Consider the following 26,948-nt stretch of genomic DNA (forward strand, 5'->3'; position numbering starts at 1 on the left):
TATCTATCATCTACCTATATCTATATATGTCTGCCTGTCTATTTAACTACTCATCTTAGGCTGAGACAGGACTATCTTGAGTTTGAAGTTCATTTGGGCTATACTGCTAATTTTGTCTTTAAAATGGAATATAGTGGAATCTTAAGATGGCTCAGTCTGAAATTAATCCCTGAAACCCACATTTTAGGAAACAGTTGACTCTCGCAAGTTATCTCTTGACCCCCACATGCACTGGAGCGTGCTCACAGACGCATGTTTAAAATGTTTTTAAAAAGAAGGAAAACAGTTAATAGTATTCTTAAAATGTTACAGCAAATGAAACACAAAAATATAGGAATAAGAAAACAATCACTTAAAAGGTGAATGTTTACTTTAAAAAATAAAAGAAGAAAACCAAGTTTGTGGCTTAAAATTAAAGGTGAAAGGACTTTACAAACAATTATTTCTGGTTAATTTAAGATGACATTAAATGAGATAGCCCTTAAATAACACCCAGAATATGGTGATCATATAACAAATGTTATGTATAAATTATGTTATACATTTTTAAAATTTTTTTTTAAGATTGAGCAAAATCTCTAAGAATTCTCAATCTCGCTGTGGTAGTGATAGAGGTTTTTTGGTATATAGTTCTTAGTGTCAGCTCATACATAATCTATAGTCATAACTGCAACCAGTCCCCAAATTCCCTCTTGTCATACCATTCAAACTCGTAAAGCCCCAGCAATCATTGACGATGGCTTTCTACAGACAATCCATCTACAGCTCTGTCAGTTTAAGATGGATGGAATCAGGTTTCTTTCTTTTATCATAATGCACATGATCCATGCTGTGTGTGTCAATCGCTCATCCCCTTTTATGTCTGAGTGCTAGTCCAGCATGTGGACCTAATTTATTTATTCATCTCCATTTTCTTAGCACAATATTACTTTACATAATTGCAGTGGAACCTATGAGACTGAAGTGAACCTACTATTTAATGACAACCTACTATGTACCAGGTACTGTTCTGAGAACTAGTGAAGAGTCAGCACAGCCACCAGACAAACAAAATATTTGAAGACATAGCATATTAAACTTAGAACAGACTCCTGGGTTATGCAGATGGTCTTCAAATACAGATTTTTAGTTATAATGGAGAAACCTTTTCGACTGTTTCAACTTTACCTCCCGAATATATTCCTCTTGCTCTTCTTTGAGGGTAAGTTCGATGAAAATTTGTTGAAGCTTTTCATTACAGTAATTAATAATGAACTGCTCGAAGCTGTTGTCCTGTGTGAAAAGAAGGAAACACGCTATAACCATGTCACTAGCTCTCCCTAAGGAAGACACTCAACACTTCAATCCATCTGAAATGTCACCCAGCACCCTTTACGCTCGACTGTGGCCCCACACAAGCTCCCAGGACAGACGTGCCTTGCGAGCACGTGGGGAATGGCTCATGAGTCAGCGAACAAACAAGATATGCACGAAGCCGCAGTACCAGGATGGGGAGCTTTAGACGGTAGAGAAGCATCCCATCTGTGGTTCAAATTTCCCCTGCAATTCAGTAAAGACAGTGAGATCTGTAATCCCTGTCAACAACTTCCAAATGGCTCATTCTCAGGTCTTCCTACCTCCATCTCCAACAAGAATCAGGTCCCTCACTCAATGCCCTGTTTGTAAATGTGTGCACAGATATATACATGTATTGACTAGCTTCACATATGAACCATCTTGCTCACTGTGATTCACACCATAATATATCTTGTAAATACCAAACACATACTGAGCCAGTAAATGCATCGAACAAATCCATGGAAATCAAAGTATCAAGCCATCCCCTCAGCTGGAGACAATCTCTCTCTTCTCAGAAGGCCAAATCTGCTCTCTCAGGTACCCCATGGTTCCTCTTCAGAAGTTCTGCCTCACACTAATTACCTCTTATAATATATTCTCTGATAAAAGCTCCGTGATGAAATAATATTGAACAATCCACAGAGCTCAAAGAACACACTGGAGGAGCAAATCCCATCTGCTGAAGGAACATGCTTTATTAGAATCTTCCAGAACGACACAGATGTGGTGTTGAAGCTTGTCTTCTTCACTTTTACACCCATCTTTGCCAAGAGGTACTGGCAGTGGGCAAAAGGACACAAAGACTCCACCTCTGGGAAACACGACTCTGCTCCCACTGAGGCGGCCAGTCCTGATCTAACAAGGAACTCCTCAGCAAGGGTAGTCCGAGACTCATCACTCCTCGTGTGTAAGCAGAGGGACTGGCCTTTACATCTCTCTACAAGTGACAAAATCAAAAGGTTTCTGAAAGCTGATTTTTAAAAATTAACTTCAGTCCTACCTTGGGCAAACCTGAATGGGGTCACAAGGGAACCTGTGACTATTTCCTTGTCTGGAATCTTGCTAAGGATTTGTAATCACCCACAATGCAGTGATCAGAGGAAACTTCTAAGTCCAAGCCACATAAACGGAAGCCACAGGATTCCACTATCAACATCTGACCTCGCTGATCTAAGTTTAGTTAGGTATCAGTGTTTCTCAACATCCTGAAGGTTTTTTACTAAAGAAGCAAGCGTGTGTTTTCACCTCTCCAGATGCCTTTTCACATGAACTCTTTAAAACCACAGTTAACAACTTTTATCAGGAAATAAAGCCAGTCCACTGTAGCTGTCAGATGTCTTTACGCTTTTAAGCAGCACCACAGTCATTTCATATGAGAAACATCAGGTTTTTCTGGTTTGGTAAAATATACTCTTCTATAACACCATGATCAAAATTTTAAAAAACTAATATTGGAGCGCTTAATACAAGTAGACCTCTCACAATGGAAAACAAACATAAAGAGCAAATCTTCTATTTGAGGATCCGTGCTAATGAAGTAATTTCAGCACAAGGATGCTAAAGTTTAGAGTGTCCACTGATGAGGAAGGAGAGAGAGGGACATGACTAGTGTCCTTGGATACGTGATGTGCTGTGTGCTCGTTCCAAACAAGACTACGAAACACACACGAACAAGTGAGGAACCAAAGACAAAGCTTCACAATTACAGCACAGCTTATGGATTCAATTCAAGCTAAATTATATTCGCTGTTAATCTTTACGGTTTTCTGCACACAGCCACACAATTAGTCAGCAACTATTGGCTAAAAAAAAGTCACAGAAACTGGAGAAGCTATTAGCACAGGCACATGCAACAGACCGGCACTGCAAAGAGTTTATACTTACTGCATTCTGGTGCAGGGGAACAGACACAAAATGCAGTCAGTTCTTAATTAGCAATAGATTTTTCAAAGAGTTATTCACTGCTATAGGTGGTGCCTGTAACACTGAGGCTGTTTTGTTTTCTGTTTGGTTGGTTGGTTGGTTTTGAGACAGGGTTTCTCTGAGTAGCCCTGGTTGTCCTGGAACTCACTCTGTGGACCATGCTGGCCTTGATTTCAGAGATCTCCCTGCCTCTGCCTCCTGAGTGCTGGGATTAAAGGTGTGCACCACCACTGCCCAGTGAGGCTATATTTCTAATCGGTAGAAAACCTTAGATGAAGACACAATCAGCCTACTGGAGAGGTTCTAAAGCTGCATGTGGGATCACAACTGTGCCTCTGCTAAGGAAGAACTCAGCAAGATGAAAGAGGCTGGCCGAAATACTGATAAATGACAAAACATGCCCAAAGTCTTAGGGCTTCAGAGCCCAGCATTTCTTAAGTCAGTGTAACATCAGTGTGAAGAAAGTATACATGTGTGGTCAAGGTCTATATCTACCCAAAGAGTAGGGAACAAAGGCATCTGGAAGATCACAGAAGAGTGACAAGACCCTTCAAGTTCCAGAAGAACCTCCCATCCATGATCTGTTGTATGGAATCATGCTGGACTCCTCGTTCAAAATCACTTCAGATAGCAACGAGACAGTATCCACCTAGAGACGGTCTAAAAACAAGAACGGAACTCTCTAATAATAAAAGTCGCCTTCCCGAGCCCCCAAACGAAACTAGAATACTCAACTATCAATGCAGAAATTAACTTATTCCCCCACACTGAAATCAGCACCTACTGTAATGGTGTCCTTCTACATACTCTAAAACATTATCATGGGGAGGACAATAATTACTGTCCAAAACGAAAGTTAACAATGTGCATATCTTGTGGCATATGCATTAAGGGATCTATTCAGACAAGGACATTCAGGGCTTTTATTGAATGATTCCCTCCAGGGAAGCTCTGTACAGATAGCTGTGGGGAAGACAGACAAGCAGGAGGTTACATAATACATCACCGTGTACCCCGACTGTACATAGGAGAGCAAGCACCCACTGTATAGGGGTAGAACAAACTAATGCTTTAAACAGTAGGGCTTCTTAAAAAGTCCTAGATTCTGAGACCATTTGATTGTGCTCGCGGTATGTGTCACTGCTACTTTCTACTCCCAAGTATCAACCACAACTCTTCCACACAGCATGGCTTTGAAAGACATGTCCAGAAATATTGGCCTATTTATATTCTTCGCAATAGAAGCAGTTAAGGCTATCTTGAATTTCTAAAGAAAATTATGTAATTTTAAAAAGTTGTACTCTTTATGAATAGTAAATATTAAAAACTAAGAGGTAAATGCAAGAGACAACTTCATACCTCAATATTAAGGATAGGGAGATGGCATATTTTATAGACAGATTTTACAGACGGACATTATGTTTTGAAAACCAGGCAGTTCAAATACAAAGACCATGATTTGTTCAAGCTAAACGTGCCAGTAATGATCTACACGTGCCATTAATAATATACACTGTCAATGTTTTTTACAGGTCTGCTCTTCCTTCCATCTGAGAACAAACGCTTGGCATTTAGATGTAATGTATTAGGTGAGGTTTTATCTTTATGTAATAAAGGCATGACACATGAAATGGTTCATTTATAGATAAACCCACAGCTTTATGGGTACAATTTAGAGACCTGGGATGGACACACCACTGCTGTAAATGCATCCTAGCAATGGCATCCTTGTTGGAAAGCCTCTGGCAGCCGAGTATCATCAAAAATATCAACATATAGACAAAAGGTAATGTACTTAGCCACAATTGTTTTTTAAAGCCAAGAAAAAGCCTCCAAAGCGATAACTACTTTTTAAAAAAACCGAACATCAGAAAAAAAACCCTTTGAAATGTATAAGAAAAACATTTAACATTAGCTATTTTACTCTTCTAAACATTCATAAAACTGAGTGATTAACACATTTTCCTTTATATACATAACATTTTTATAGGTAGATAACAATCAAATATGGTAACATATTTGATTGAAGGAAAACAACTTCCGAAACATAGTTTCTTAAATATTTTTAAGTAAACTATGATTTTTAAAAACTATAACCCATCATATTCATAGCTAATCCACAGTCACCTTCTTTCTTAACTATATGTTCTCCAGCACAGAGGGGAACTAGAATAGAAGGTACTGACAACAGCCAGAATTAATTGGAAAACATGTTCTATAACCATGATAGGGCAAGAGGTACAGTTAATTTAGCCCTTTGCCTAGATGAGAATATTTCAGCTGTACAGGATGTAACATGACCAGAAACTAGGGCCTCTAGGTTCTAGTGAGTGTTAATCTTTAATTAAGTTTTTCCAGTAAACTAACTTCCTTGCAGATAAGCCTAAGGGAGGTTTCACGTTGTTCAATTTGTTTTTCGGTGTCACATAATTTTTTAAAGTAATAGCACTTACTTATTTTCTCCCTCCATTTTATTAGTTCCTCGAGAATTTCATACAAGGCATTTTGATAATATTCACCCCTCCTACCTCTCCCCACTTCTCCCTGGTCAGCCCACTTTTTCTTTAATGGACACATTATAAAAATGTCTCAGAAATCAAAGACCAAATTCTGAATTAAAACAAAGTTCAAGCCAAGCGGGCGGTGGTGGCGCCCGCCTTTAATCCCAGCACTTGGGAGGCAGAGGCAGGCGGATTTCTGAGTTTGAGGCCAGCCTTCTACAGAGTGAGTTCCAGGACAGCCAGGGCTATACAGAGAAACCCTGTCTCGAAAAAAACCAAAAAACCAAACCAAAACAAAAAAAAAAAAAAAAAAAGAAAAAAAAAAAGAAAAAAAGTAAGAAAGAAAGAAGAAAACAATGTTCAAACTTAATTGTGTGGGGCATCTGGAGTGATTTTCTTCCTTTGGGAAGTGGATTTCTCCGTCCACCAGAATGTACAGCTACAGTGTCTTCTTCCTTTTGAGCTTCACCTTTTTTTAAAATCTATGTTCCCTAAATCTGTTTCACGCACTGACATCAGATCACATGCGGCCAGCAAGGCAAACTTATTCACCCTGGCACTGAGTGCTTTTCAGGAAATCCATGTGTCATCATCCCAAGGCTTAATGGTCCCCTTTCCCCCTCTGTTTAGAGAGGAGCCAGAGAGATGAAAGGCTTCTACCAGCTCAGCTGAAAAGCACGTCCATGGCGACTGACAGGCCAGTCGCTGAGGCAGAACTGGACAGTTAGGAAATGTTCTGGACCTTACTGTACAGTTTTAAAGTAAAGCACACAGTGCTTTAAAAGGCAGAACCCTCATTTCCTGTGGTCAGTTTTGACAGAAGAAACACTTATTTTGCACTGATATGAATTCTGAATACTTTGCTTATGTGGATTCCTTAAGCTTCTGGTACTCTTTAAATTCTTAGTCGGGTTTTCTGTGGTTAATAATGACATTTTCATATGTAACAATATTGCTGAGAATCCAAGAAAGCTTAGGCAAGTATCAGAGAAAGGTTTGTGAATAACTTATTAAGAGAAAAAGAACCTTTATAATTTTAAATAAAAAAATAGATAAAAATATCTAAAATTATCAGCTAAATTTCCATTCTAAATGCATCCAAATAAATATATTTATAAAATAAAAAACAAATTATTAAATCAGACTAGCTGATGATTAAACTGAGAGAGTTAGACAGAAAAATAGAGAGAACTATTAAGTACAATGCACAGATTCTACTTCTCTCAAGAAATAAAACAAAGCAAAAGGGTGCACCTGGGAGACAGAGGCAGGTACTGACAGTTCCAGGCCAGCCAGCTCACCAGATCTTGGTGGCAAGCAGCTAAGCTATACTGCCAGCTTGTTTCTTAAATCCATTCACTCACTCTGCATCTATTAATTAAAGGTGTCATCTATACAAAGGTCTTATTAAAAATTGTACTTATCACTATCTTCTTAATCATAAGAGATTTCTAGCTTCTTGAGTTTATAATGCTTAATTTTTAAAAATGTCCTTATTTCATGCAGAGAAATGAACTCAATGATTTTATATGGCTGTGATAAGTTTTGATTGTCAACTTTACACAATTTAGAATCACTGGGAAAGAAAATTCAACAAGGGATTGTCTACATTAGGTTGCCCTGTGAGCATGACTGTAGAAGATACCATGACTATGTTAATTGAGGTGGGAGGGCCTGCACACTATGGGTGGTACCATTCCCAAGGCAGGGGATTCTGACCTGTTAAAGAAAAAGCAAGTTGAGCACTGCCATGCATTCATTGTTCCCTGCTCTTGACTGTGGATGTACTGTGACTAACGACTTCAAGTTCTTGCTAACATGAGTTTCTCATGATGCTGATGGGATGTAACCTGGAATCATGAGCCAAATAATTTTTTTTCTCTCTTAAGTTGCTTTTATCAGGGTATGTTATCATAGCAACAGAAAAAGAAGCTATGACAGTGATTATTTGACAATTTGCTGTAAGTATAACTTACTGAATTTACTCATTTAGAAACTTTTGTTTGGAGAATGCACTCGTAACATGAGCTTCCGGTCAGTAACAAATCTGTCTATAGGATTGACTGGACATTGGCATCACTGGGGAGCTGTGAGAACACTGCTGCCAGGTCCTGTGCTGGCAATTCTGGTTTGATAGCTGGTACAATCTAAACAGGAAATCCTGAAAGCTCCCCAGGTGACTTCACTATGTAGCTAGGATTTTGAGATACTGAAATAGAGCATCCATCTGAAGAGCATTTAGAAACATAGTGCACAGGTCTTCAGAGCTAGAGTCTTGAGCTGTACCAGTGTTGAAAAAGTGACACTGTGACTTGCAGTAGGAAGGCAAAGTCCAGCAAGAAAGGTGTGGAGAAAAACCTGAAAGAAGTGAAATCTAAAATAAGTAGAAAAGATTCTGGGATTCCTGGAGGATAATGCATCTGGGACCAAGTTCAAGGGTTTTGCCTACTGACATTCAACTTCTGTTCTGATTAGGGACATAGAACAAGGGTACTATAAAATAGTATGCTGATCAAGGTGGGAGGGCCTGCCCACTGTGGGTGGTGCCATTCCCTAGGCAGTCAGTTTCCTAATTTCCTGTGTGGGTGTGCCTATCTTCAGCAGCAAAAGACTTTAAAGTTTTAAAGCCAGATTGCAAATTCTGAGCAGATAAGGAAATCTCTGCCTTGTTTGCTACTGGTATGTGGCTCACATCAGGCCGATTGTCTTATATGGCTTGTGAGGTATACTTGGCTTCGAGTCTCAAATATCCTTTGAGAGCTATTAGGACCCGTTTTCTTTTCTTTCTTTTTTTTTTTTGGGGGGGGGGGGTTCGAGACAGGGTTTCTCTGTGTAGCCCTGGCTGTCCTGGAACTCACTCTGTAGACCAGGCTGGCCTCAAACTCAGAAATCCGCCTGCCTCTGCCTCCCAAGTGCTGGGATTAAAGGCGTGAGCTACCACTGCCTGGCACAGGACCCGTTTTCTAAAGCTAATTACATCTTAGGACATACTAGAGGGCAAGCTAAGTGTATGTCTCAACATATCCCTATTATCGTATCAAAATAGTTTCAATTAGGTCTGGTGGTGTATGTGTATAACCCCACCATGTGAGAGGCAGAGACTACTACCTAGTCTTTGTAGTAAATTCCAGGCCAAACAAGGCTGTGTGTGACACGGCATTAAGAATCTGTCTTATTCATAAGCAATAAATGAATACGTACATAGGCCCTCTATGCCTGTGATGCCATGGCTAAAATTCTAAAAATACACATGCAATTTATGGGCAATAAATTGTTCTCTGGGGAAATTAATGTAAATCCACTATCTTTATTTTAGGAGTATCAACTGTATCTTTTCTTCTAAATTTCTATTAAAATCGATGTTTACCAGTCAGCCAACTCATGAAACTATTTAAATTTAGATCCTCCGTGCTATACCTGGTAAGAGATTTCACCCTGCCAATGGTAAAGAGTGACTCTAACATCTGCCTATTTAGTAACAGTATCCTGAGATCTTGCTAAAGGAAATTAATTTGAGCAGTGACTTCTGAATATACACAGAATTTTCCCAATGCACAAACCTCAACCATCAAGAGACCTGCAGCTTCTTTCGTAGATTTAGCCTAAGAGGAACTGTGCTGAACATTCCCAGCTAAGGGCAGTGGCCAGCATGTACACTTCCATCTAGACGCATCTCCAAACTGACCAGAGTCTGGAATTGATGTAAGAACAGGGAGACAGGGAACTGGAGGCTGTAACAACACTGGGGTTTTCCCATATGGGGAACCCATGAGTTTGGAGAGAAGGGTAAGGAAATGACCTTGGTCTTAACCCTACTAGGAAAGGAAAGAAATAAAGAAAATAGTGGGAAACCAGGGAGTTGGACCTTATATCTATTATTTAGCAGAAGTTAAGTGTGGTAGCTATCCAGCCTTACTTTCTCATCTGTGAAATAGGAATAACAGCTACTTCCATGGAGTTGTTCTGAAAATTAAATCTGACAACATACACAGCAGTTAATTATTGCAATCAGATAGGCCTAGGATGCCTGAGCCCTGGCTGTCCTGAAACCCACTTGGTAGATCAGGCTGGCCTCAAACTCACAGACATCCCCCTGGCTCTGGCTCCTGAGTGCTGGGATTAACAGCATTTGCAACCATGCCTGCCTTAAGTGTAATGTTTAACCATTTAATCTGGAGCAAGCATGCTCATTTTGAACTTCTGCTGTGGAGTTTATTCTAAGACCACAGCAGGGCATGGCCTGGACAAGACCAAAGGAGGCATGAATTCCCATCCCTAACCCCTAACTCACAGGAATTAGCCAGCTTTATTTAGGTGATGGAAGTCTCTGGCTTCTCCCTTCCTGGGTTTTTTTTTTTTTTTATGCTTTGTTTTTCAAGCAACCTATGAATGACTGGATGACCAGAGTCACTGGTGTCCATGTAACATGGAAGACACATTATCACATAAAAATTTCAAAAGTGACTTTGATAAAGTCTCCAAATGGTGGTTGAGCACTTAAACACACACACACACACACACACACACACACACACACACACACACACACACACAGAGACTGTACTTGCAGAGAGCTTACTTTCAAATTCAAGATAAGAGTTATTTATAATGAGTTGCCTATACAACATGACTTCATTTCTAATTGTTTCACCTTAATAACAGTAGTACTAATTTTTAAAAACATCTTACCTCAAATATTTCAAAGCCATAAATATCCAGGACACCCATGACCTTCTTTCTCACTTTGGTTTGTGCCTTAAAAAAATATTTCACGTTAATAAGATAATGCAGGTATACTATAACAGCAAGAGGCACAGACTTGCACAAGTTGTTTTGTCTAAAATAATAATCCAGTTGTTCTGTTAAGGACTTGGAAGGTAAGAGTACTGGTGTAGAATCCTTCAGAAACTTAACAATGACACAGGCACTGAAGGTCTTGGTGGTGCCTCATGCTATAAAACAAGAAAAGAACGAACTCTGACCAAGCACAAAGCTTTTCATGGTTACCTTGTCCAATACTCAATGAAGATCATATTAATTCTCTCCAAACATATTTAATAAAGATCATATAAGTACTTATAAGAAAAAAATCATCTTTTCAGTAAAGTGTATACAACTACCCAAAAAAAATGCTAACTGCTCTGCAAAGACCATGAAGCCCAGTGCATATGATACAGCAAGAGAAACAGAACCCCTGGCAAAGTTCAGTCTTATGCAAGATCGATCCATCAGAAAAAAAAAAAAAAAATCACCTTTTAAAGTGGCAATTGAATACTTGCTTACAGAACTAAGCTTCTTTAAAGATAATGTTTGCACTGTGAATACCATTTATTTATTACAAATAGTGTCTTGCAGAGATTCAATACCTTAATGCTCTCGTTGATACGATTTACCAACCATGAAAACAACCGGCTGTAGAGGTTTTTAGCCAGGGCATCACGGGCATAATAAGCCTATTAAAAAGAAAAAGGAACAACTTAACACTAACAAATGTAACAATGCTTAATTTCTATAAAATATTTAAAATACTTTAAAAGTATTTAGACTATTTATTTCAAAATTCTCCTTGGGGCAAATTTTATTTTATACTGGCTAAGTAGTCAAACTTTAAGAGAACTAGGTAAACTTTTCAACCAGACTACATTTTTTGCATCCCAGGCAATTAATTATAATATCACAGAATGTTTTGCCACAAAAATATTCATCCTAATGTTACAGAACAAAGGAAAACCAAGAAAGGATCCCAAGAATAGGAAAAATCAACATTCATAAAAGAGATGTAATATAGTTACACTGCAGAGCTGAACAACTGAACACTTACATTGCAGGAAAGAAACTGAAAAGTTGTGTCCTTAATACAGTAACTGCCCCCCCCCCCACACACACACTCATACAAAGGAAAGGAAATAAAATAAGTCAGAATAAAACAATCGATAAATTTTTTTCATTTACAAACATAGTTCTTTAACTGAAGCCATAAAAAAGAGAAAGTATAATAAAATAATCGGGAAGAATATGTAGACCATTTCAAAAGATTCAAAGAAGAAAAAGACACTTAACCTATGGAGAGATATAAAATTCCTAAAAACTAGGGCCAATGAGATGTCTCACTTAAGGCCCAGGATGCCCACGAGGAGAGAAATGAGTTGCCCTCCAACTTCTGATCCATAATTGCAATCCTGACACACATTTTTCCATTCCCCACCCCATATTAACAAAATTCAAAAAATCCTTAAACAATTGATAGGAAGGCAATGTTACAATGTACCTTATACAATACAAAAAGTGGGAAAACAAAAAGCTGGTACTCTAAATCCAAAAACTTAATAACAATCAAATATGTAGGTCTAACATTTTACTGTTTTCATTCTGCTTTGAATATTATCTAAAAATCTTCTACAATGAACTTTTGTAAGTTGTATGAAGGTAAAGTACCTCTTGTGTGCTTACTTGTACACTTTAAAGCGGTTCACAGGGGTGAGACTTAGATGAGGCAGAAGACAGACACACACACACATTAATGATTCAGAATCACAGGCTGGATGGAGAGCACAGCTTTGGTGAGAAAATCTAATTCTCTCGAATACCCTGGGCGCCAAGCATGCGCCTTAAGTACTAATGTCACCACCTATCAGCAGTCTCACTGTCAGCAGTACAAGAGGAACTGTCCTTGGCTGAGGAAAGCCAGAGGCTCTGCTGTTCTTAGAAAACACCTCGATTGTTTTACCTTGCAGACTGTTGGCATTTAGTCTAGACTCCGCCCACAGTTTCCTGGCTACAGCCAGGTGTGCCAGACTCACTAAAAAAGGGGCAGCTTTCCCCTTCCTCTTGCTAGCTTTTGCTCTCTCCTCTAGCTCCTGCCCCCTCCCCATTCCCCTCCCTCTCCACATGCTCATGACTGGCCTTTACTTTCTTTCTTTCTGTCTCTCTCTCCCTCCATCTCCCCTCCCTCCTCCCCCCTCCCCTCTCACTCTCTCTCCCTCCCTTCCCCTCTCTTCCCCCCTCCCCTCCTTATGCTCTGAATAAACTCTATTCTATACTACAGTGTAGGGTGGCTGGTCCCTCAAAGGAGAAAGGATGCCTCCGTATGGGCCCGCAGAGGCACTCCCTTCCCCCACACCATACTGCACCTCCACCAAATATATCCCTGGCTTCTCTATCTTTTTTTATAAAACACAACACAGACTCTCTGTAGTGAGTCGAAAATTCTTCTTAAATCGGTACATCTTCACTTTATAAAGGACACATCTTGTTAGGCTGTGGAATATTTGTTGAATTCTTATTTTTTAGAGTGATTTTAGAACACACCCACTTGCCAGGTGGGAAGAGATCATTTCCTCTACACATTTCCTAGTTAATAAGGAAATCTCTTTTCTTGGAGACCCTAGAAACCAGGAGTAGGGAAAAAAAAACTAGAAAATTTGCTAGAAATTCAAGAGAGGGAAGGACAAAGGTAAGGAGAAGAGAAGAGAGGGGGGGGAGGGGAGGGGAGGAGAGGAGAGGAGAGGAGAGGAGAGGAGAGGAGAGGAGAGGAGAGGAGAGGAGAGGAGAGGAGAGGAGAGGAGAGGAGAGGAGAGGAGAGGAGAGGAGAGGAGAAAAAAGGGAAGGAAAAGGAGACCGGAAAGAAGGGGAGGGAAATCAAGCTGTGTACTCTAGACACTTGTAACCTGGAGAGCACAAACAGCAGGAGTGTGAATTCCCATTTAAGGACCACTTCTGTGATATAGGAACCAAGGGGAACACCACCTCAGACCCTAAGTACACTAGGAAAACGGTATGCTTTTCTGCAGCCACCTGGTGCTCACAGAGGAAAGTCCCTGGTGGAAACTACTTCTAAAGTGGCCAATATCAAGCATGGCCTGAGATGGGACACAGATGGGGAGCCTGCAGCAGAAGAGATCACATTAACACAAAGACCTCCCTCCATCAGAAGGTGGGTAAGAGCCAGAATGCAGGGAAAGACGAGGTCAGGAAACGGGGGATTTAGGGGCCTATTTGATCAGAAAAATCCCTTAGATGGAGTAAAATTACACGAACCCCATGGGTGAACAGTGGCATATGGATGACGGGCAAGCAAAAGCACAGACACCAATAAAATAAATTGGGCTCTTACAGAGCCCAGCTGAGAGAAGTCACACAGGTAGGGCCAGATTACAGAGGCCGTGAGGCTAAGGAGAGAATCATCAAGCAGACACTGGACAACAGACTGTCTCAAGTTTCCATTATCTTGGTATTAGTCTTCACGTCTGCAGAAAGATCTACATGCTTTGGGAGAAAATGAGGCAGAAGGATAATAAAGATGTTACTGGACCCTCAGGTTGACGTTATGAGTAAACCCTAACAGAATAACCTGCCTGTGACAGAAAGCCCACCAGACACGGCCTGACTGAGCAGCCAACCACCTGAAGGGCTCAAGCCAACTCTTCTTGACAAAGGTTTCAAAGATGTGGGGAAGTTTCACCCAGAGAGAAAAGGTCACTCAATTATCAACTAAGAGGCAACAACTGGATCTGATCTGAATGAATAAAAAGTCAAGAAGCCAACGCCACAGAAGCAGACCCCAAACCCACAGATTCCCATGGGGCCTTCTGAAACACAGGCTTTTTCATGGTTTTACCTCACAGATAACAACTCCTCTGGCTGCTGAAATGTCCAGACTTGATGATTCTCTACAGGTGACCCTCCAGCTGTAGCCTCTTTGCTTGTATCAGAATCCTAGACTCTTGATTCCTCCCCCCCAGACCACTGTACCCACCTCTCTGGAGGTACAATTAAAAATAAATTAATTAATAAAAAAAATTAGCCAGGCCACCCAGGTAACTGTGGTGAGTGTCCAAGTCTGAGATCCTCTTGCACATATTCTGAATCCTGACCCAAACTTATCACTGCAGCCAAGCCTGGCTGATCCTCGGGCTCAAACCTGTCTTTCTTTTTGAAATACAATTTTGTCGATTCTTTCTCATCTGAACCCTGGGAGTTAGGCTTAGGACTGTAGTTCGGGATTTAGAATGTGAACCTTGGGTGATGACCCTCAGCATCATAAAATACAACAAAGCTTTCCTCAGTCTCAGTTTCTCTAACAGGGGCTCCTGCTGGGGCTTGTACTTCACATGCTTTCAATATCCCCCCCCCCCCCCAATTAAGTCAACTGCTCACTGTCTGACTGTGACGAGTCAGCTGGCAGTCATTTACAAGAACACAGCAGTTCCACTGAGGGAAGGGCTGCTAGAATCCCAACCTCCACACGGCAAAGCATTTCCACAGCCTCAGAAACAGAGAAAGTAAAGAGTAGAAAGGAACAGAAGGGATGGAGGGATCCTACCCTGTGGTCCTACAGTGGCTGTGACCATGCAATGGCTGGTTGCAGGGAGGGTCAGACCAGAAGATATGGTTGACCAAACGAAGCAGGGCCCTGAGAGCAGTAGTAAGCAAGCCATTTAATTCTAGCCCAGATCAGTACCGACCGGTAGAAAAACTCGTCCAACTTGCAGAACAAAGGGTTCACACCACAAGGGCCTCCCGACACCACCTGACTGCATTTACACCATCATACACTCGTCTGTAGAAGCAACCTGAATTTCTGCAGGAAGACTTCTCTGGTGTGTGAAGCATAGTGGGAGTATAACACAGTGGAAGGGAGTCCAGCTTGACCGCTCTACCTAGTCTCCTAAAACAGGCAATCAATCCCCGGTCACTCCTCTTTGACCTTGCACTAAGACAGCAGCAATTCTGTTGCCTCTATTTTTCAAAGCAGACCCAGCAAGGCCACACCCCCTGGTTCCAATGCAACCATCTGGCTCTGGATTAGTGGGTGTCCCTCTGCCATTATTTTCCCTCAGGCTCTGCTCTTTATATCCAGCCAGAAGGGCCTTTGAAATATGAGGCAGATCTTGCCCACTTCTGCTGGATGCTCTTGGTGGTTCCCAGGTCACTCTTCAGTCTGAATGACCTTCCTGCCTGCCCCTATGGACATCAATCTTCCTTATTCTGCTCTCTTCTTTCTCTTTATCATTTCATACTTAGCACTCGCTGCTTGCTAGAATATCTGCTGTGTCTGACTATTTATCTAGCACCCCCTCCCTTAATTTTCAGCTCCCTGAGAACAGAAACTCTTATCTGTATAATTTTCCTTAGTGTTTCTAATATGTAATGAGCATAGTAAAAAAAATGCTTCTCATGTATGTAAAAATAGCTTGGTTAGGATCCCCACTACACCCAAGGCTGGACCTGATAACCAGAAGCCAGTGACATCATTCACTTTAGATAACCAATACAGTCTTAGAATTCCCATGACACCCACTGGACAGTATATAAGCAGAGGCCAAGAGCAACGCTCTGCTCTGCACATCTAGAGAGACGCCACTTTGAGTATACCCTAGGATCTTAACCTCTAATCAGACAATTTTGTTCGAGACTGACCTGCAGCTAAGATACATCCCATATGTGAGCAGCCTTGGGGAGTTAGGCTTAGGCCTGTAGTTCGGGATTTAGAATGTGAACCTTGTGTGATGACCCTCAGCATCATAAAATATAACTTTCGTTATCTTAACAATATATATCTATCACCGTGCTCACAACACCTAGAACACTATGTAGAATGCAGCCTAGCCATGAGGTAACGGCCTGTAAAATACAATTTTACATAAAAAACACCACCACGTAAGGAAAGCTTTCTTCTGCATGTTACAGTTCACACACCTGTGCCACATTCAGAGTGGTTGACACTTTCTCCTGTTTCGCTTCAACCGTTCGGAAGCTGAACGCTCTTTCTAAAACCACTTGATCGATGCTGGTCAATTCGCAAATTTCTTTTAACTCTGTTGGGGAATAGAGAAGAACAGACAGAGACGGTGACTCTGCATGCTACTCATGATCAAGTCCGCAGCTGTTCTTTCTAAATCACACTCAAGTATGTAAACGCGTATGCATCAGAAGGGCGAGAACTTCACTGCGGTGATATTTCTTTCTGTTTAGTTTCACTAGTAAGTTTTTTGAGACCTATGATAAGTCCAAGGTTTGCTTTCTAGATTAGAAGCTGGGCAGACATTCAAAGGAAGTTCCCTGAGGCAAGCTGCTTGTCCACTAACTTACCATTTTTATCTTTGATTTTGCTTTCATCCAAACCATTCACTCGTGATTCGGGCTTGAATTCGATGTTCCCCAATTTCAAAACGGCTGCCACTACCTCCAGGACAGACTCGGCCTCGTGATCCAGAAAACCCACAATCTGCATAGCATTCTGGAGGAGAGAAGCACCTGTTTTCTTTCTATACTTCTGTACCTGTTGTTTTGTTGTTTGCTTGTTTTTAATAATTAATGAAATTTAATGAATAATATTACAGGTTTATTTCTGGGGTTAAAAAAATTCAAACATAAAGCAATTATCTCGATAGGTGGATCCAAACTGTGACTTAAGAGCCTCCCAGGCACCTTGCAGAGTTATGGCAGAATGTGGTACACAGATAGAAAGTCAGAAGAAGGGGCTGGGAGCTGAGTCTCAGTGCCCACCCCCTCTTTACAAATCAACCAGCTGGTTTCCATAGATGCCCATTTTTTTCACACTGGTCTTCTGTTTCTAGAACCAAAACCAAGCAAGATGTTTCTACAACCGCCAGCAATAGAAACAACGTTGCTTATTTTACATACAAGAAAAACATTGGCTTGCAATGGTGAAGTGCCCCAAGGGTGCAGGGGACACTCATTCATTCACAAATGCATACAGAGTGCCAACTATGTGCCAGGCAAAGTGGTTACAGAACTGGCCTTGGACTCAAGTCTTAAAACAAAATCATGTCCAGACTATTGCTTCCATATGCGGGTGTTTATACAGTTCTACACAATAGCATACTGAGAGATGCACTCTTCCCTAGAACAGCCGCCATTATTATCTTCTGTATGTGTGTAACTGTTCTACACGACAGTGGGAGTAATGGCCACTTTCTGTTATGGAGATTTTCAAACATATGAGTAATAAGAACAAGGGGAGGACCCCACATCCCTTCACTCAGCATCTACCATTAGTGAGTGCCAATCTTGCCCCCCCTCCTCCCCACAGCCCCAGCTGTCTCATTTGGAAGTAAATCCCAGTTACCATAATGTCATAATGGGAGTAATTCTGAAAGTGTGTGCCACATAAAGACAGAAAGCAGAGTGTTATGTAAGAGCCGCTTCTTTTCTAATGAACAAGGAATGCAGAGTCTTCTAATGTGTTGTCATTTTCTAAATCTGCTTAAAAACGGGATTTTTCTGCCTAAAAATACTTTCCACCTAACAGGACCCAAAGGCAGATTTCACATTTGAAAATTAACTTTAGCTAAAAAATTACTTAGAACCTCAATACAAGCTGAGAGTCAAGTCCCAGGACAACAGACGAAGGCTCCTTCTTATAAATGGTCAAACAGCACACTCTAGCAAACATGGCCTTCAAAACCTTATACGATTGTTGAGCTAGTGTAACAACCGAACTGATAAAAACATAATGAATGCTTGGATGTATCTAGAACCTTAGGGAGCATAAGTTATAATGTAAAGAAGGCTGAACTGTAAGCAGTCCTGGCTAAGCAGTAGAGTCACCCATTTTAAAGGGTAATGAAGGCACTTCTTACCCTAACAGTTCTGAAGTTGGCAGCATCATCCACACCATTAACTTTGGCAGAGTCCAGACTCAGATAGTTGTATCTGCTGAAATCCCGCTCCAGCTTAAGCTTGTCTGTTGAGTCATGCATACAAATCGATACGTTATATCCATAAATGTACACCTTCACAATTTCACTTTTTACCGCCCAGATAAAATGTCCTTTGTATTATGTATCAAGTCAACAATAAAAACTGATGCACAAAGATCAAAGCCCGCTTCTGTAACTGGTGCTGGGAGATACTGTGATGTAGGACTGACAGGCACAGGGAATGGGAAATGCCCTTCATATAAACTGGCTCTGGCTTTGGACTCCAATGAATTATTCTGGAGTGATGTATCCCCAAAGATGATAAGAGAAGTTACAGACTCAGATTTTTGGTGACTCTTTGGGGGGAACTGTTACTGACAGTGAGAGGCTCTCATTAGACCTCTCATTGAAAGGCTACAAAGCAGACCAATCTTCCCACCTTCATCCTTTTCACACTTTGCTAATTAATATATGTGTAGCGTGCAATCCAATGAGTTTTAATGTACATATGTTGCTTATCAGTGAGCATGGCAATGAGGGTTAATTTTCATTGTCAACCAAATTTGGAATCACCCAAGAGACACAACGCTAGAAATGTTGAGGCAGATTTAACAGAGAGAAGACACACTGGAAACGTGGGTGGCACCAGCCGCGGAGGCCAGAGTAAACATCGTGAACACCAGTATTCACCTCTCTGAGCTCTCGGTCTGCCCAGATGTGAGCAGCATCACAGTCCCACTCCTACAACTGCTCATGCTGATGCCATCACACCACAAGCCGAGGCAACCTTGGGCACCATGAGCCAAGCCAACCTTTTCTCTCTCACATTGCTTCTCCCTAAGTATTTAGTCACAGATACAAGAAAAGTAACAAATGGAAGAGCTTGTCTCCTGAGTGATAGACCTTCCTCAGCTCTTTTTTTTTGAACTGTTGATGTAGTCAATAGCTACTGAATATTGATGATGTAGCCAATAGCTATTGAATATTGATGACATTGTCAAAAGCTATTAAATACTGATGACATAGCCAATGACTATTGACTATTGATGATGTAGCCAATAGCTACTAAATAATTTCCTTGTGAACTTTTTAATTCTCTAAAATCTCTAAAAATCAGATTGTTAACTCTTGTATAGCTACAAACATCTTCCCTATGACATAAAAAAATATTACTTATTTACTGTACATGTGAAAGAATACATACACACACACACACACACACACACACACTCATTTGTATCATGGCAATGGTGTAGAGGGAGGCAAGTGCCTTTGTTCACTGAGCCACCTTGCTCAGCCTACAACTCATCCCCCATGCTTTTTAAATCCTTACTGAGAAAACTCTTATACAGCTGTAGGCCTTTACTACATTGTACAATTTTATTTCCTTAAATGGTACAGTTCTCCATTTTGACTTTAAATTTGTGTCCTTCTCCAACTATAAGGCTTAACACATCTGAGGCATATGATTTGGTCCTGGTGAGACACAGAAATAAGAAAGAAATGCTGGGTGTGGTAGAAGCATCCAGAACAAGACGAAATGAAAATGTCAACATACAGACTGAGTGTTGGAGAGACTGCTCCAGAAGACACTCTGACAATAAAATCCTAACCCCAGAAGCACGGACTTACGGAGGAGCTCCTCAGAGGCGCCTGAGAGCAGCTGATAGAACACGTGGAAGTTTCTTTCGCCTCTCGGCTGCTTAACAACCCGAGATTTCTCTAAAAGATCTAAAAGGGGGGAAAAAAAAAAAAACAACCAAAATTAAATTGTATCGAATTTATTTTACCTTCAAATATATATGTACTTGCTTTCTCTCTTTCATTGGTTTCATACTAATAAAATAAAACAATAAAAGAAATTATATTTTAAACTTGACTTAAAAAAAGACGCACAACTCAAGTGAAATCAACTAAATTACCAAATTAAGCAGTTATATCCAACAAATCCACTCAGGATAACAGCCTTTAATACTAATATCCTCTTTTTAACGGTCATATTAAAGTCTTTAAAATGTAATGGTACAAATATGAAATGCATCCATTCAGATCCACATAACTATAATGCTAAGAAAAACAAGCTTCGAGGTCCAGTCCGTCCGTGCACCTTGGATAATCTCTTGTTTTATAAGGCATCATCGTAGTAGTGCTGAGCGTGCAGGCTCATCTGGGAACTCATATCTGACATCCAACCCTCTGACCCAGGTGCAGCTTCCAGGCTCCACATACATCCCCCTCCCCCCCTCCCCCCTCCCCCACCTTCTGGAAGAATTAGACTGGGTTTTCTAGCTCCTCAAGTTCTAGGATTTCGTGTTATCTAACAATACATTTACTAACTCCAGATACTTTTCCATCTCTTAAACAACTTAAGGCCTCATCAAGTTTTCATATTTTTACCCAGAAATGAAAAAACAACAACAAACAGAAAGGAATCATGGTGACAGAATCACAGACAGTGTCTCCTCCTACCTCAAATCCTGCTAACTCCTCACCGGATACAGGAGAGAGGGTCTGAGCTCTTCTGGCAAGGGCCAATTGTAACTATAGAACGCATCTTTATAGATTTACACTTCTAGCCAGAACACAGTATAGCAGTGGCTGCCACACTAAGTCCAACTCACAGGGAAACCCAAGTGTTATTTAGGGGTGTGAGGCTGAAAGAGCACCGTGAGCGCTCCCTGGGAAGGGTCACTGTGTTCGCCATTTGTATTTGAGGCATCTACAAGAGCATTTGAGGATGCAGGGTGAGGAGAATTCGACAACGTAGCTATGTTGAATGGGAAATCTGGAGCATTCTAAATACACTAGGTTGTTTATAAGAATGAAGAGATGGGACCCAAGACCTATACTAAGCCGACTGGAAAAACCAATAAAAATGTTTAAGCACAAAAGTATTAGAAATGAGATCCTGAAGATATTTTATGCTCGGCTCCAGCAGTCACGAAACTCGAGAGACTGCAATGCCCCTAAACTGTGGGTGAAGAATAATAAAGACTTGACATTTCGGGAAAAGGGGGGGGGAGGAGGTGTAAAAAGTGAAAAACACAGATCAATGTAACTTAGGGGGAAAGCAACTAAAATATTCATCATCTCTAAAGAAATGAAACTTCAAACAATTAAATGTACATGAGTGGGGGTTGGAGAGATGGCTCAGCGGTTAAGAGCATTGACTGCTCTTCCAGAGGTCCTGAGTTCAATTCCCAGCAACCACATGGTGGCTCACAACCATCTGTAATATCCTCTTCTGGTGTGTCTGAAGAGAATGTACTCACATACATACAATTAAAAAAAAATCTTAAAAAAAAAAAACGTGTACATGAGCGCAGAAAAATAATTTGTTAAAAGTACAGTATAGTTTTACTTGTCAAGCAGTCAAGCTTCTAAAAGGTCAGAACAGTACTGCACAATTCTAGAACAAGAACCCAGGGGCAGACTCTTCACAGAGGAGCTAGTCCTGAAAGGAAATCCCCACTTCTAGGAGAAAGTAACTGACTAGGCGGGAAACAAAACCAAGGGCTGCATTCTGCTTTGTCCATCCACACACCAGCTCCTTCTGTGGAATCAGCACCATTCACCCACTAAGCCCTAGGAACTAGACAGGAGAGAGCGGACGTGAAAGAAAGCTTCCTTCCCCTTGGCTTATACGTCATATATTAGTAACTGCGCCACATGACCAACATAGAAGTCTTTCCAGGTGACAGGTTAAGCTGACGGCCAGGGAGATGGCTCAGGGGATAAAGCACTTGACAAGCACCTATAAGGACCAGAGTTCAGATAGCAGGAATCTAAGTAAAACCAGATGTGGTTGTGCATGTCTGTGCTCCCGACATCTCCAGTGAGGTAGAAGGAGCAAGGAGAATCTCCACAATCTTATGAGTCAGCTACCTGGTATTTCATCAGTGAATATGATACCCTGCCCCAAACAAAGTAGAAGGAGAGAATCAACCCCCAGTCATCTTCTGAGCTCTACACAGCCCCATGGCAATGCGTGCCCACATTCACACACACACACACACACACTCAGAGAGGAATGACAAGTCGCTTATGACTGAGAAAGTCAGCCTCTTTTCAGATCCCTCAGTGTTGGACACCTCCCTCCACAGTCGGTTTCTTACCTAACCATGGCCCCTTAGTCATGGGAACAAGAGTGCTTGACAGTACTTAACGCATCATTTCTCATGCTTCAGGACACAAAATAATACCTTCAGAAAGCACGTGACACATTGGCCTCACTGTGCAATTGCACCACACTGCTTGCCCTGGCATCTGGTCCCTTTGAAAGTGTTCAGAGAATGGAGAAAGCAAAACAGCAATGGCTGTCGGATTCATCGCTGTGTGACAAAGAATGTTGACTGAAGGTATCTGACCTATATGTGCACCGCCATGGTCAGTAATGCTAGCCATATCCAACCATGACTCGCAGTGCATGCATTTAAAAGGAAAGGTGCAGAAAAGAAGCAGAGGCAGAATTTCTACTTCCTTTCTGTTAGTTAGCATATGCAGCCCTGAGCATCTCCTCTGACGTTAACTCTGTCATCTCTACTTGATAAATGAGAAAATGAGGCTTGTGGCCCACAGAATGTGAACCCAGAGCTTTGGCTACTGGGGGTTCATGGTTAAGCTCTGTAATTTTTTTCAGGGAAAAGAAAATGGGAAACCCTTAAGTATTTGGAAAATGCCAGACTTTGTGTGAAATCCCCTAATTCACTTAAACAACTCCCCACAAACCTAGGAAGCTTTCACTACAAAGCAGTTGAAGGTTTTACGACTTGCAATGCTTATTCTATCACCCCCAGAGCCCATTTTCAGTTTCTTTATGAGTTTTCATGCAAGTCATAAGCTTCTAGGTAGAAAAGTAATTAGAGGAGATGTTTGCCCCCAAATAATTTACTAATTATTTGAAACATTCCCTATTGGTGTTTTGTGCTAAATGAGCATGGTACCAACACAAGGCAACAGCATGAAGGCACAGCAAATAATTATTCAACGTAGAGAATATACACTCGGTTCACTGTAGGGACTTCTCACCTGACCATGTTAATTTACTTAAACGTGCCCTGAATGATGTGAAAACAGATTACCACTGGGTCTCCTCTGCCTGAGGAACTCCTGTTGGTACCGGCTGGTCCACTGATTTAGAGAACTCATTACTAGATGCCAGATACTTAGTAAAGCGGAGCATGTGAAAATCTCCAGATACCCCAATGCAACTGCATCTCAAGATGTAAAGTTCAACATAAATTCACATTGTGTAGAGATAACTTATTAGGTCAAGCGGAAAGAAACAATGGGGACAAAGAAACCATGGAAGCAGAACTTGCTCTCCTACCCAACAGGCCATCACCAGCTGACTACCGACACAAAGAATCCGGCCTTCACTGCAGGGGCTTTCTGATTCTGAAAGATTACCAGCTAATCCACAAGATGTCTGTGTGTCTGCTCATGTCTTAGACATAAACCATCCGTGACGGCACATGCTGGAAGACGGACGCTTTTAAAATGGACAAAAGAAGCAAAAGAGTAAAAAGAAGAAAAGTGTTGGAAGGAATAAGAAGAAAATCTCATTACCCTGGGGCATAACAAAAGGATTAGATAGCCTGGAAAAAATGTCTTCGTTTTACACATGATCTCTCTCCTAGGAAAAGAAGCAGCTTCATTCTGAATTGAAAAGCAGAAGCTGCAGGCACTGTCCTCAGTGGCCTACTCTTCTCCACTCAAGTGTTTGCTGCCCTTCCAGTCACTGTCCAGATGGACAGGAGGGGAACTTGAAGACCAGGTATTATTTATAACTGTCCACCCAAGCCAGCAGGTGTTTAGAAGTTAAGGAAAAATTAGATCCCATCAATGCTGCTCCTACTGTTAGGTCAATACAGAGCATCAAAAGAGGAAGCAAGAATAAGGAAGTGGTCAAGTTCTCGATGTAGGCTTACGGAAGAATCACCTTCATCTCAGTTTTACCAGTAAGGACAAATAATGCTGCAAGTCCATGGCTCAGATTGCAGAGACCCCACACCTTCCCCCATGGTGGTTCAAGATGAACACTGGGAGAAAACACCTAGAGTTTCATCTAATGCACTTAGGCCCTGCCATTAAAGCAAAAGACTAATTCAAACTGCATGTGGTTGTAATATAAGAAACTATCATTGGTATTAAATTTTCACCATTTTTATCCTGTCTAAAATAATTGCTTAGCCGGGCGGTGGTGGTGCACGCCTTTAATCCCAGCACTTGGGAGGCAGAGACAGGTGGATTTCTGAGTTCGAGGCCAGCCTGGTCTACCAAGTGAGTTCCAGGACAGCCAAGGCTATATAGAGAAACCCTGTCTCGAAAAAACCAAAAAAAAAAAAAAATAAATAAATAAATAATAATAATTGCTTGCCTCTTCTCTAACTACCCAATAACCAGGAATTGCTGAGCAGAACTCAATATTTTCACTGGAAAATCCCAAATATAAATATCTATTAGGAACATAGATCTTAAATCATTACAATTCTTTTAAAAATGTGAAGATGGAGATTGTATCTCCAGGATTCACATAAAAGCCAGATAGGCATGGTAGACTGCTTGTAATAATATCTAAGAAGGCAGTCCCAGGACAACTAGTCATGCTCATGAACTCGGAGATTGACTGAGAGAGAGCCTGTCTCAATGAACAAGATGGAAGAACAATTGAGGATAATTAAACACACACACACACACACACACACACACACACACACGTCCACCATACATACCCATAGAGAAAAAAGATCAAAATGTTAATGAAGCTCGGCCTAATTTTACAAACAAGATAATATGCTAGCCTAATTTTTTAATGATTTGTAGTCACACAGAAGGCATATTATAAGCAGATACTATCTACAGGTAGAAAGATGTTCACCAGCTACCAAAAACTTGATGACTGACTGATCTATAAGGTTCTCCAAATCCATCTCACACATATGGTGTCAAAAGACAAATTAGATCAGTTTCCTTGAGAATGTATTGGATTGGACAGTTTCAACCCTAATCAATGATTTTCCATGAATATGATCAAAAGTAGCACATAAAAGAACAAAGCTATATGTCTTTCACAATATCAAAAGAGTACAACCACGCTGCATATACTACAATGGTAATAGTGTACTACAGAGAGGTGAAACAATAAGCCATGAGGAGACAACACACAGAAGCAGCAAACGACTGTACCATAAATTCACAAGAAATGTCAAGAGGAGAGAAATCAAAAGCATGATGCCATCTCCTTTGTCTCCATGGGTCTTTCGAGGATGTTCCCCAGGGAAACTCCCCAGCCTCACTTAATCCTTCCTCACTCCTCCCCAGGGCAGGAGGAGGGACAACTGCATTGCAGGTCTGGGAATGGGGTGCAGGTATGGTCTGTGCCCTTCTGGGTTCTCTCCATCACATTCATAATGGATTTGCTCTTCAGTTCAGTGAGACAGATGGGGCAATGGCCCTAAGGAGAAGCCATGGACACTTAGGGCTATTAATGGCTTTCTGGCTTCCAACTGTCAGAGGGCTTTGAGCACACTTATGTGTTCAGGTGACAAGCCAAAAGCTACTACTCTTCACCTTTAACTGTGACAGAGCTGTCACTTTCCCAGTTGGATTCCCATACCTATTTCCCACTTGTCCATAATGTCTACACGGGGTGGTCTGGACACTGTAAGCAAGCACCTTATATCTTAGTATGTAAAGCACTGGTATGAAAAGGTGTGGTCTGAACCCAGTGTGGCTGATCAGCCCTGGGCTCGCTCTTGCTCTCTGGCTGATAGCTGACAGTCGATGTCCCCAAAAGCATACTGGACAGCTCATTTCCTGTCCCTTCCTCTGTCCCAAAGAGATGGCTGTGGGCTTGTATACACTGTAGTGAATAAGGACCCCCAAAACTGCAAGAGGCAAACTCCAATATGCAAGCAGTTTCCAAGTCTGACTAAGCTCTCCTTGATAATTGTTCTACTGACTGCAACAAACCTCATGGCCAAGCCCTGAGTCAACAAGAATGGGCCAACCCAAGGATGCAGACACAGAAAGAGAAGGTATAGTGGCCATTCCTGGAAATCTATCCAATTGTGGATGCTAAAAATAAAATTGTTGGGCTGTGAGATGGCTCAGTGGGAAGAGGTGCCAAGTGACTTTATCTAAAAACCTGAGTCCCAATCCCAGGATGTACATGGTCCAACTCCCCTATGGTCTCAGTCCAGTGAGACAGATGGAGCAATGGCCATGGACACTGCCTGCAATAAACCTCAGTTTTACTATTTTATGTGCTCCTGCAACTTAGTGCGAGAACATGTAAAACAGTAAAGAAAGAATGGAGATGCAGCTTTGTGGTGGAGTACATAAGCATGAGGTCCTAAATCCAACCCCGAGGTTTATCAACAAATCAAACATAGATAAAATTATACACTAAATCTGGAGCTTCACTTCTTAACTTAGTCAAACGCATATATTGACAAGTGATGTGTGTGTGTGTGTGTGTGTCATGTGCAGGCTGCCAGATTTATTCAACTGCTGGTTA

At 41.2% G+C, this 26,948-nt stretch overlaps 1 protein-coding gene across 7 annotated transcripts in view; it reads right to left on the reverse strand.

Moving 5' to 3' along the window:
- Myo1b (myosin IB) overlaps positions 1-26,948 on the reverse strand; it is a 161,221-nt gene that overhangs the window by 32,876 nt on the left and 101,397 nt on the right. For all 7 annotated transcript variants that reach the window (XM_034497897.2, XM_034497899.2, XM_076931924.1 and 4 more), the window contains exons 8-14: positions 20,060-20,158; positions 18,368-18,471; positions 16,854-17,001; positions 16,461-16,579; positions 11,129-11,215; positions 10,452-10,517; positions 1,168-1,272 (exon numbers count right to left, since the gene is read on the reverse strand). In XM_034497897.2, the coding sequence (XP_034353788.1) occupies positions 1,168-1,272; positions 10,452-10,517; positions 11,129-11,215; positions 16,461-16,579; positions 16,854-17,001; positions 18,368-18,471; positions 20,060-20,158 (728 nt within the window). The remainder of the gene's footprint in view (positions 1-1,167; positions 1,273-10,451; positions 10,518-11,128; positions 11,216-16,460; positions 16,580-16,853; positions 17,002-18,367; positions 18,472-20,059; positions 20,159-26,948) is intronic.

The sequence above is a fragment of the Arvicanthis niloticus genome, chromosome 3, assembly GCF_011762505.2.
Source record: "Arvicanthis niloticus isolate mArvNil1 chromosome 3, mArvNil1.pat.X, whole genome shotgun sequence".
Classification (NCBI taxonomy): domain Eukaryota; kingdom Metazoa; phylum Chordata; class Mammalia; order Rodentia; family Muridae; genus Arvicanthis; species Arvicanthis niloticus.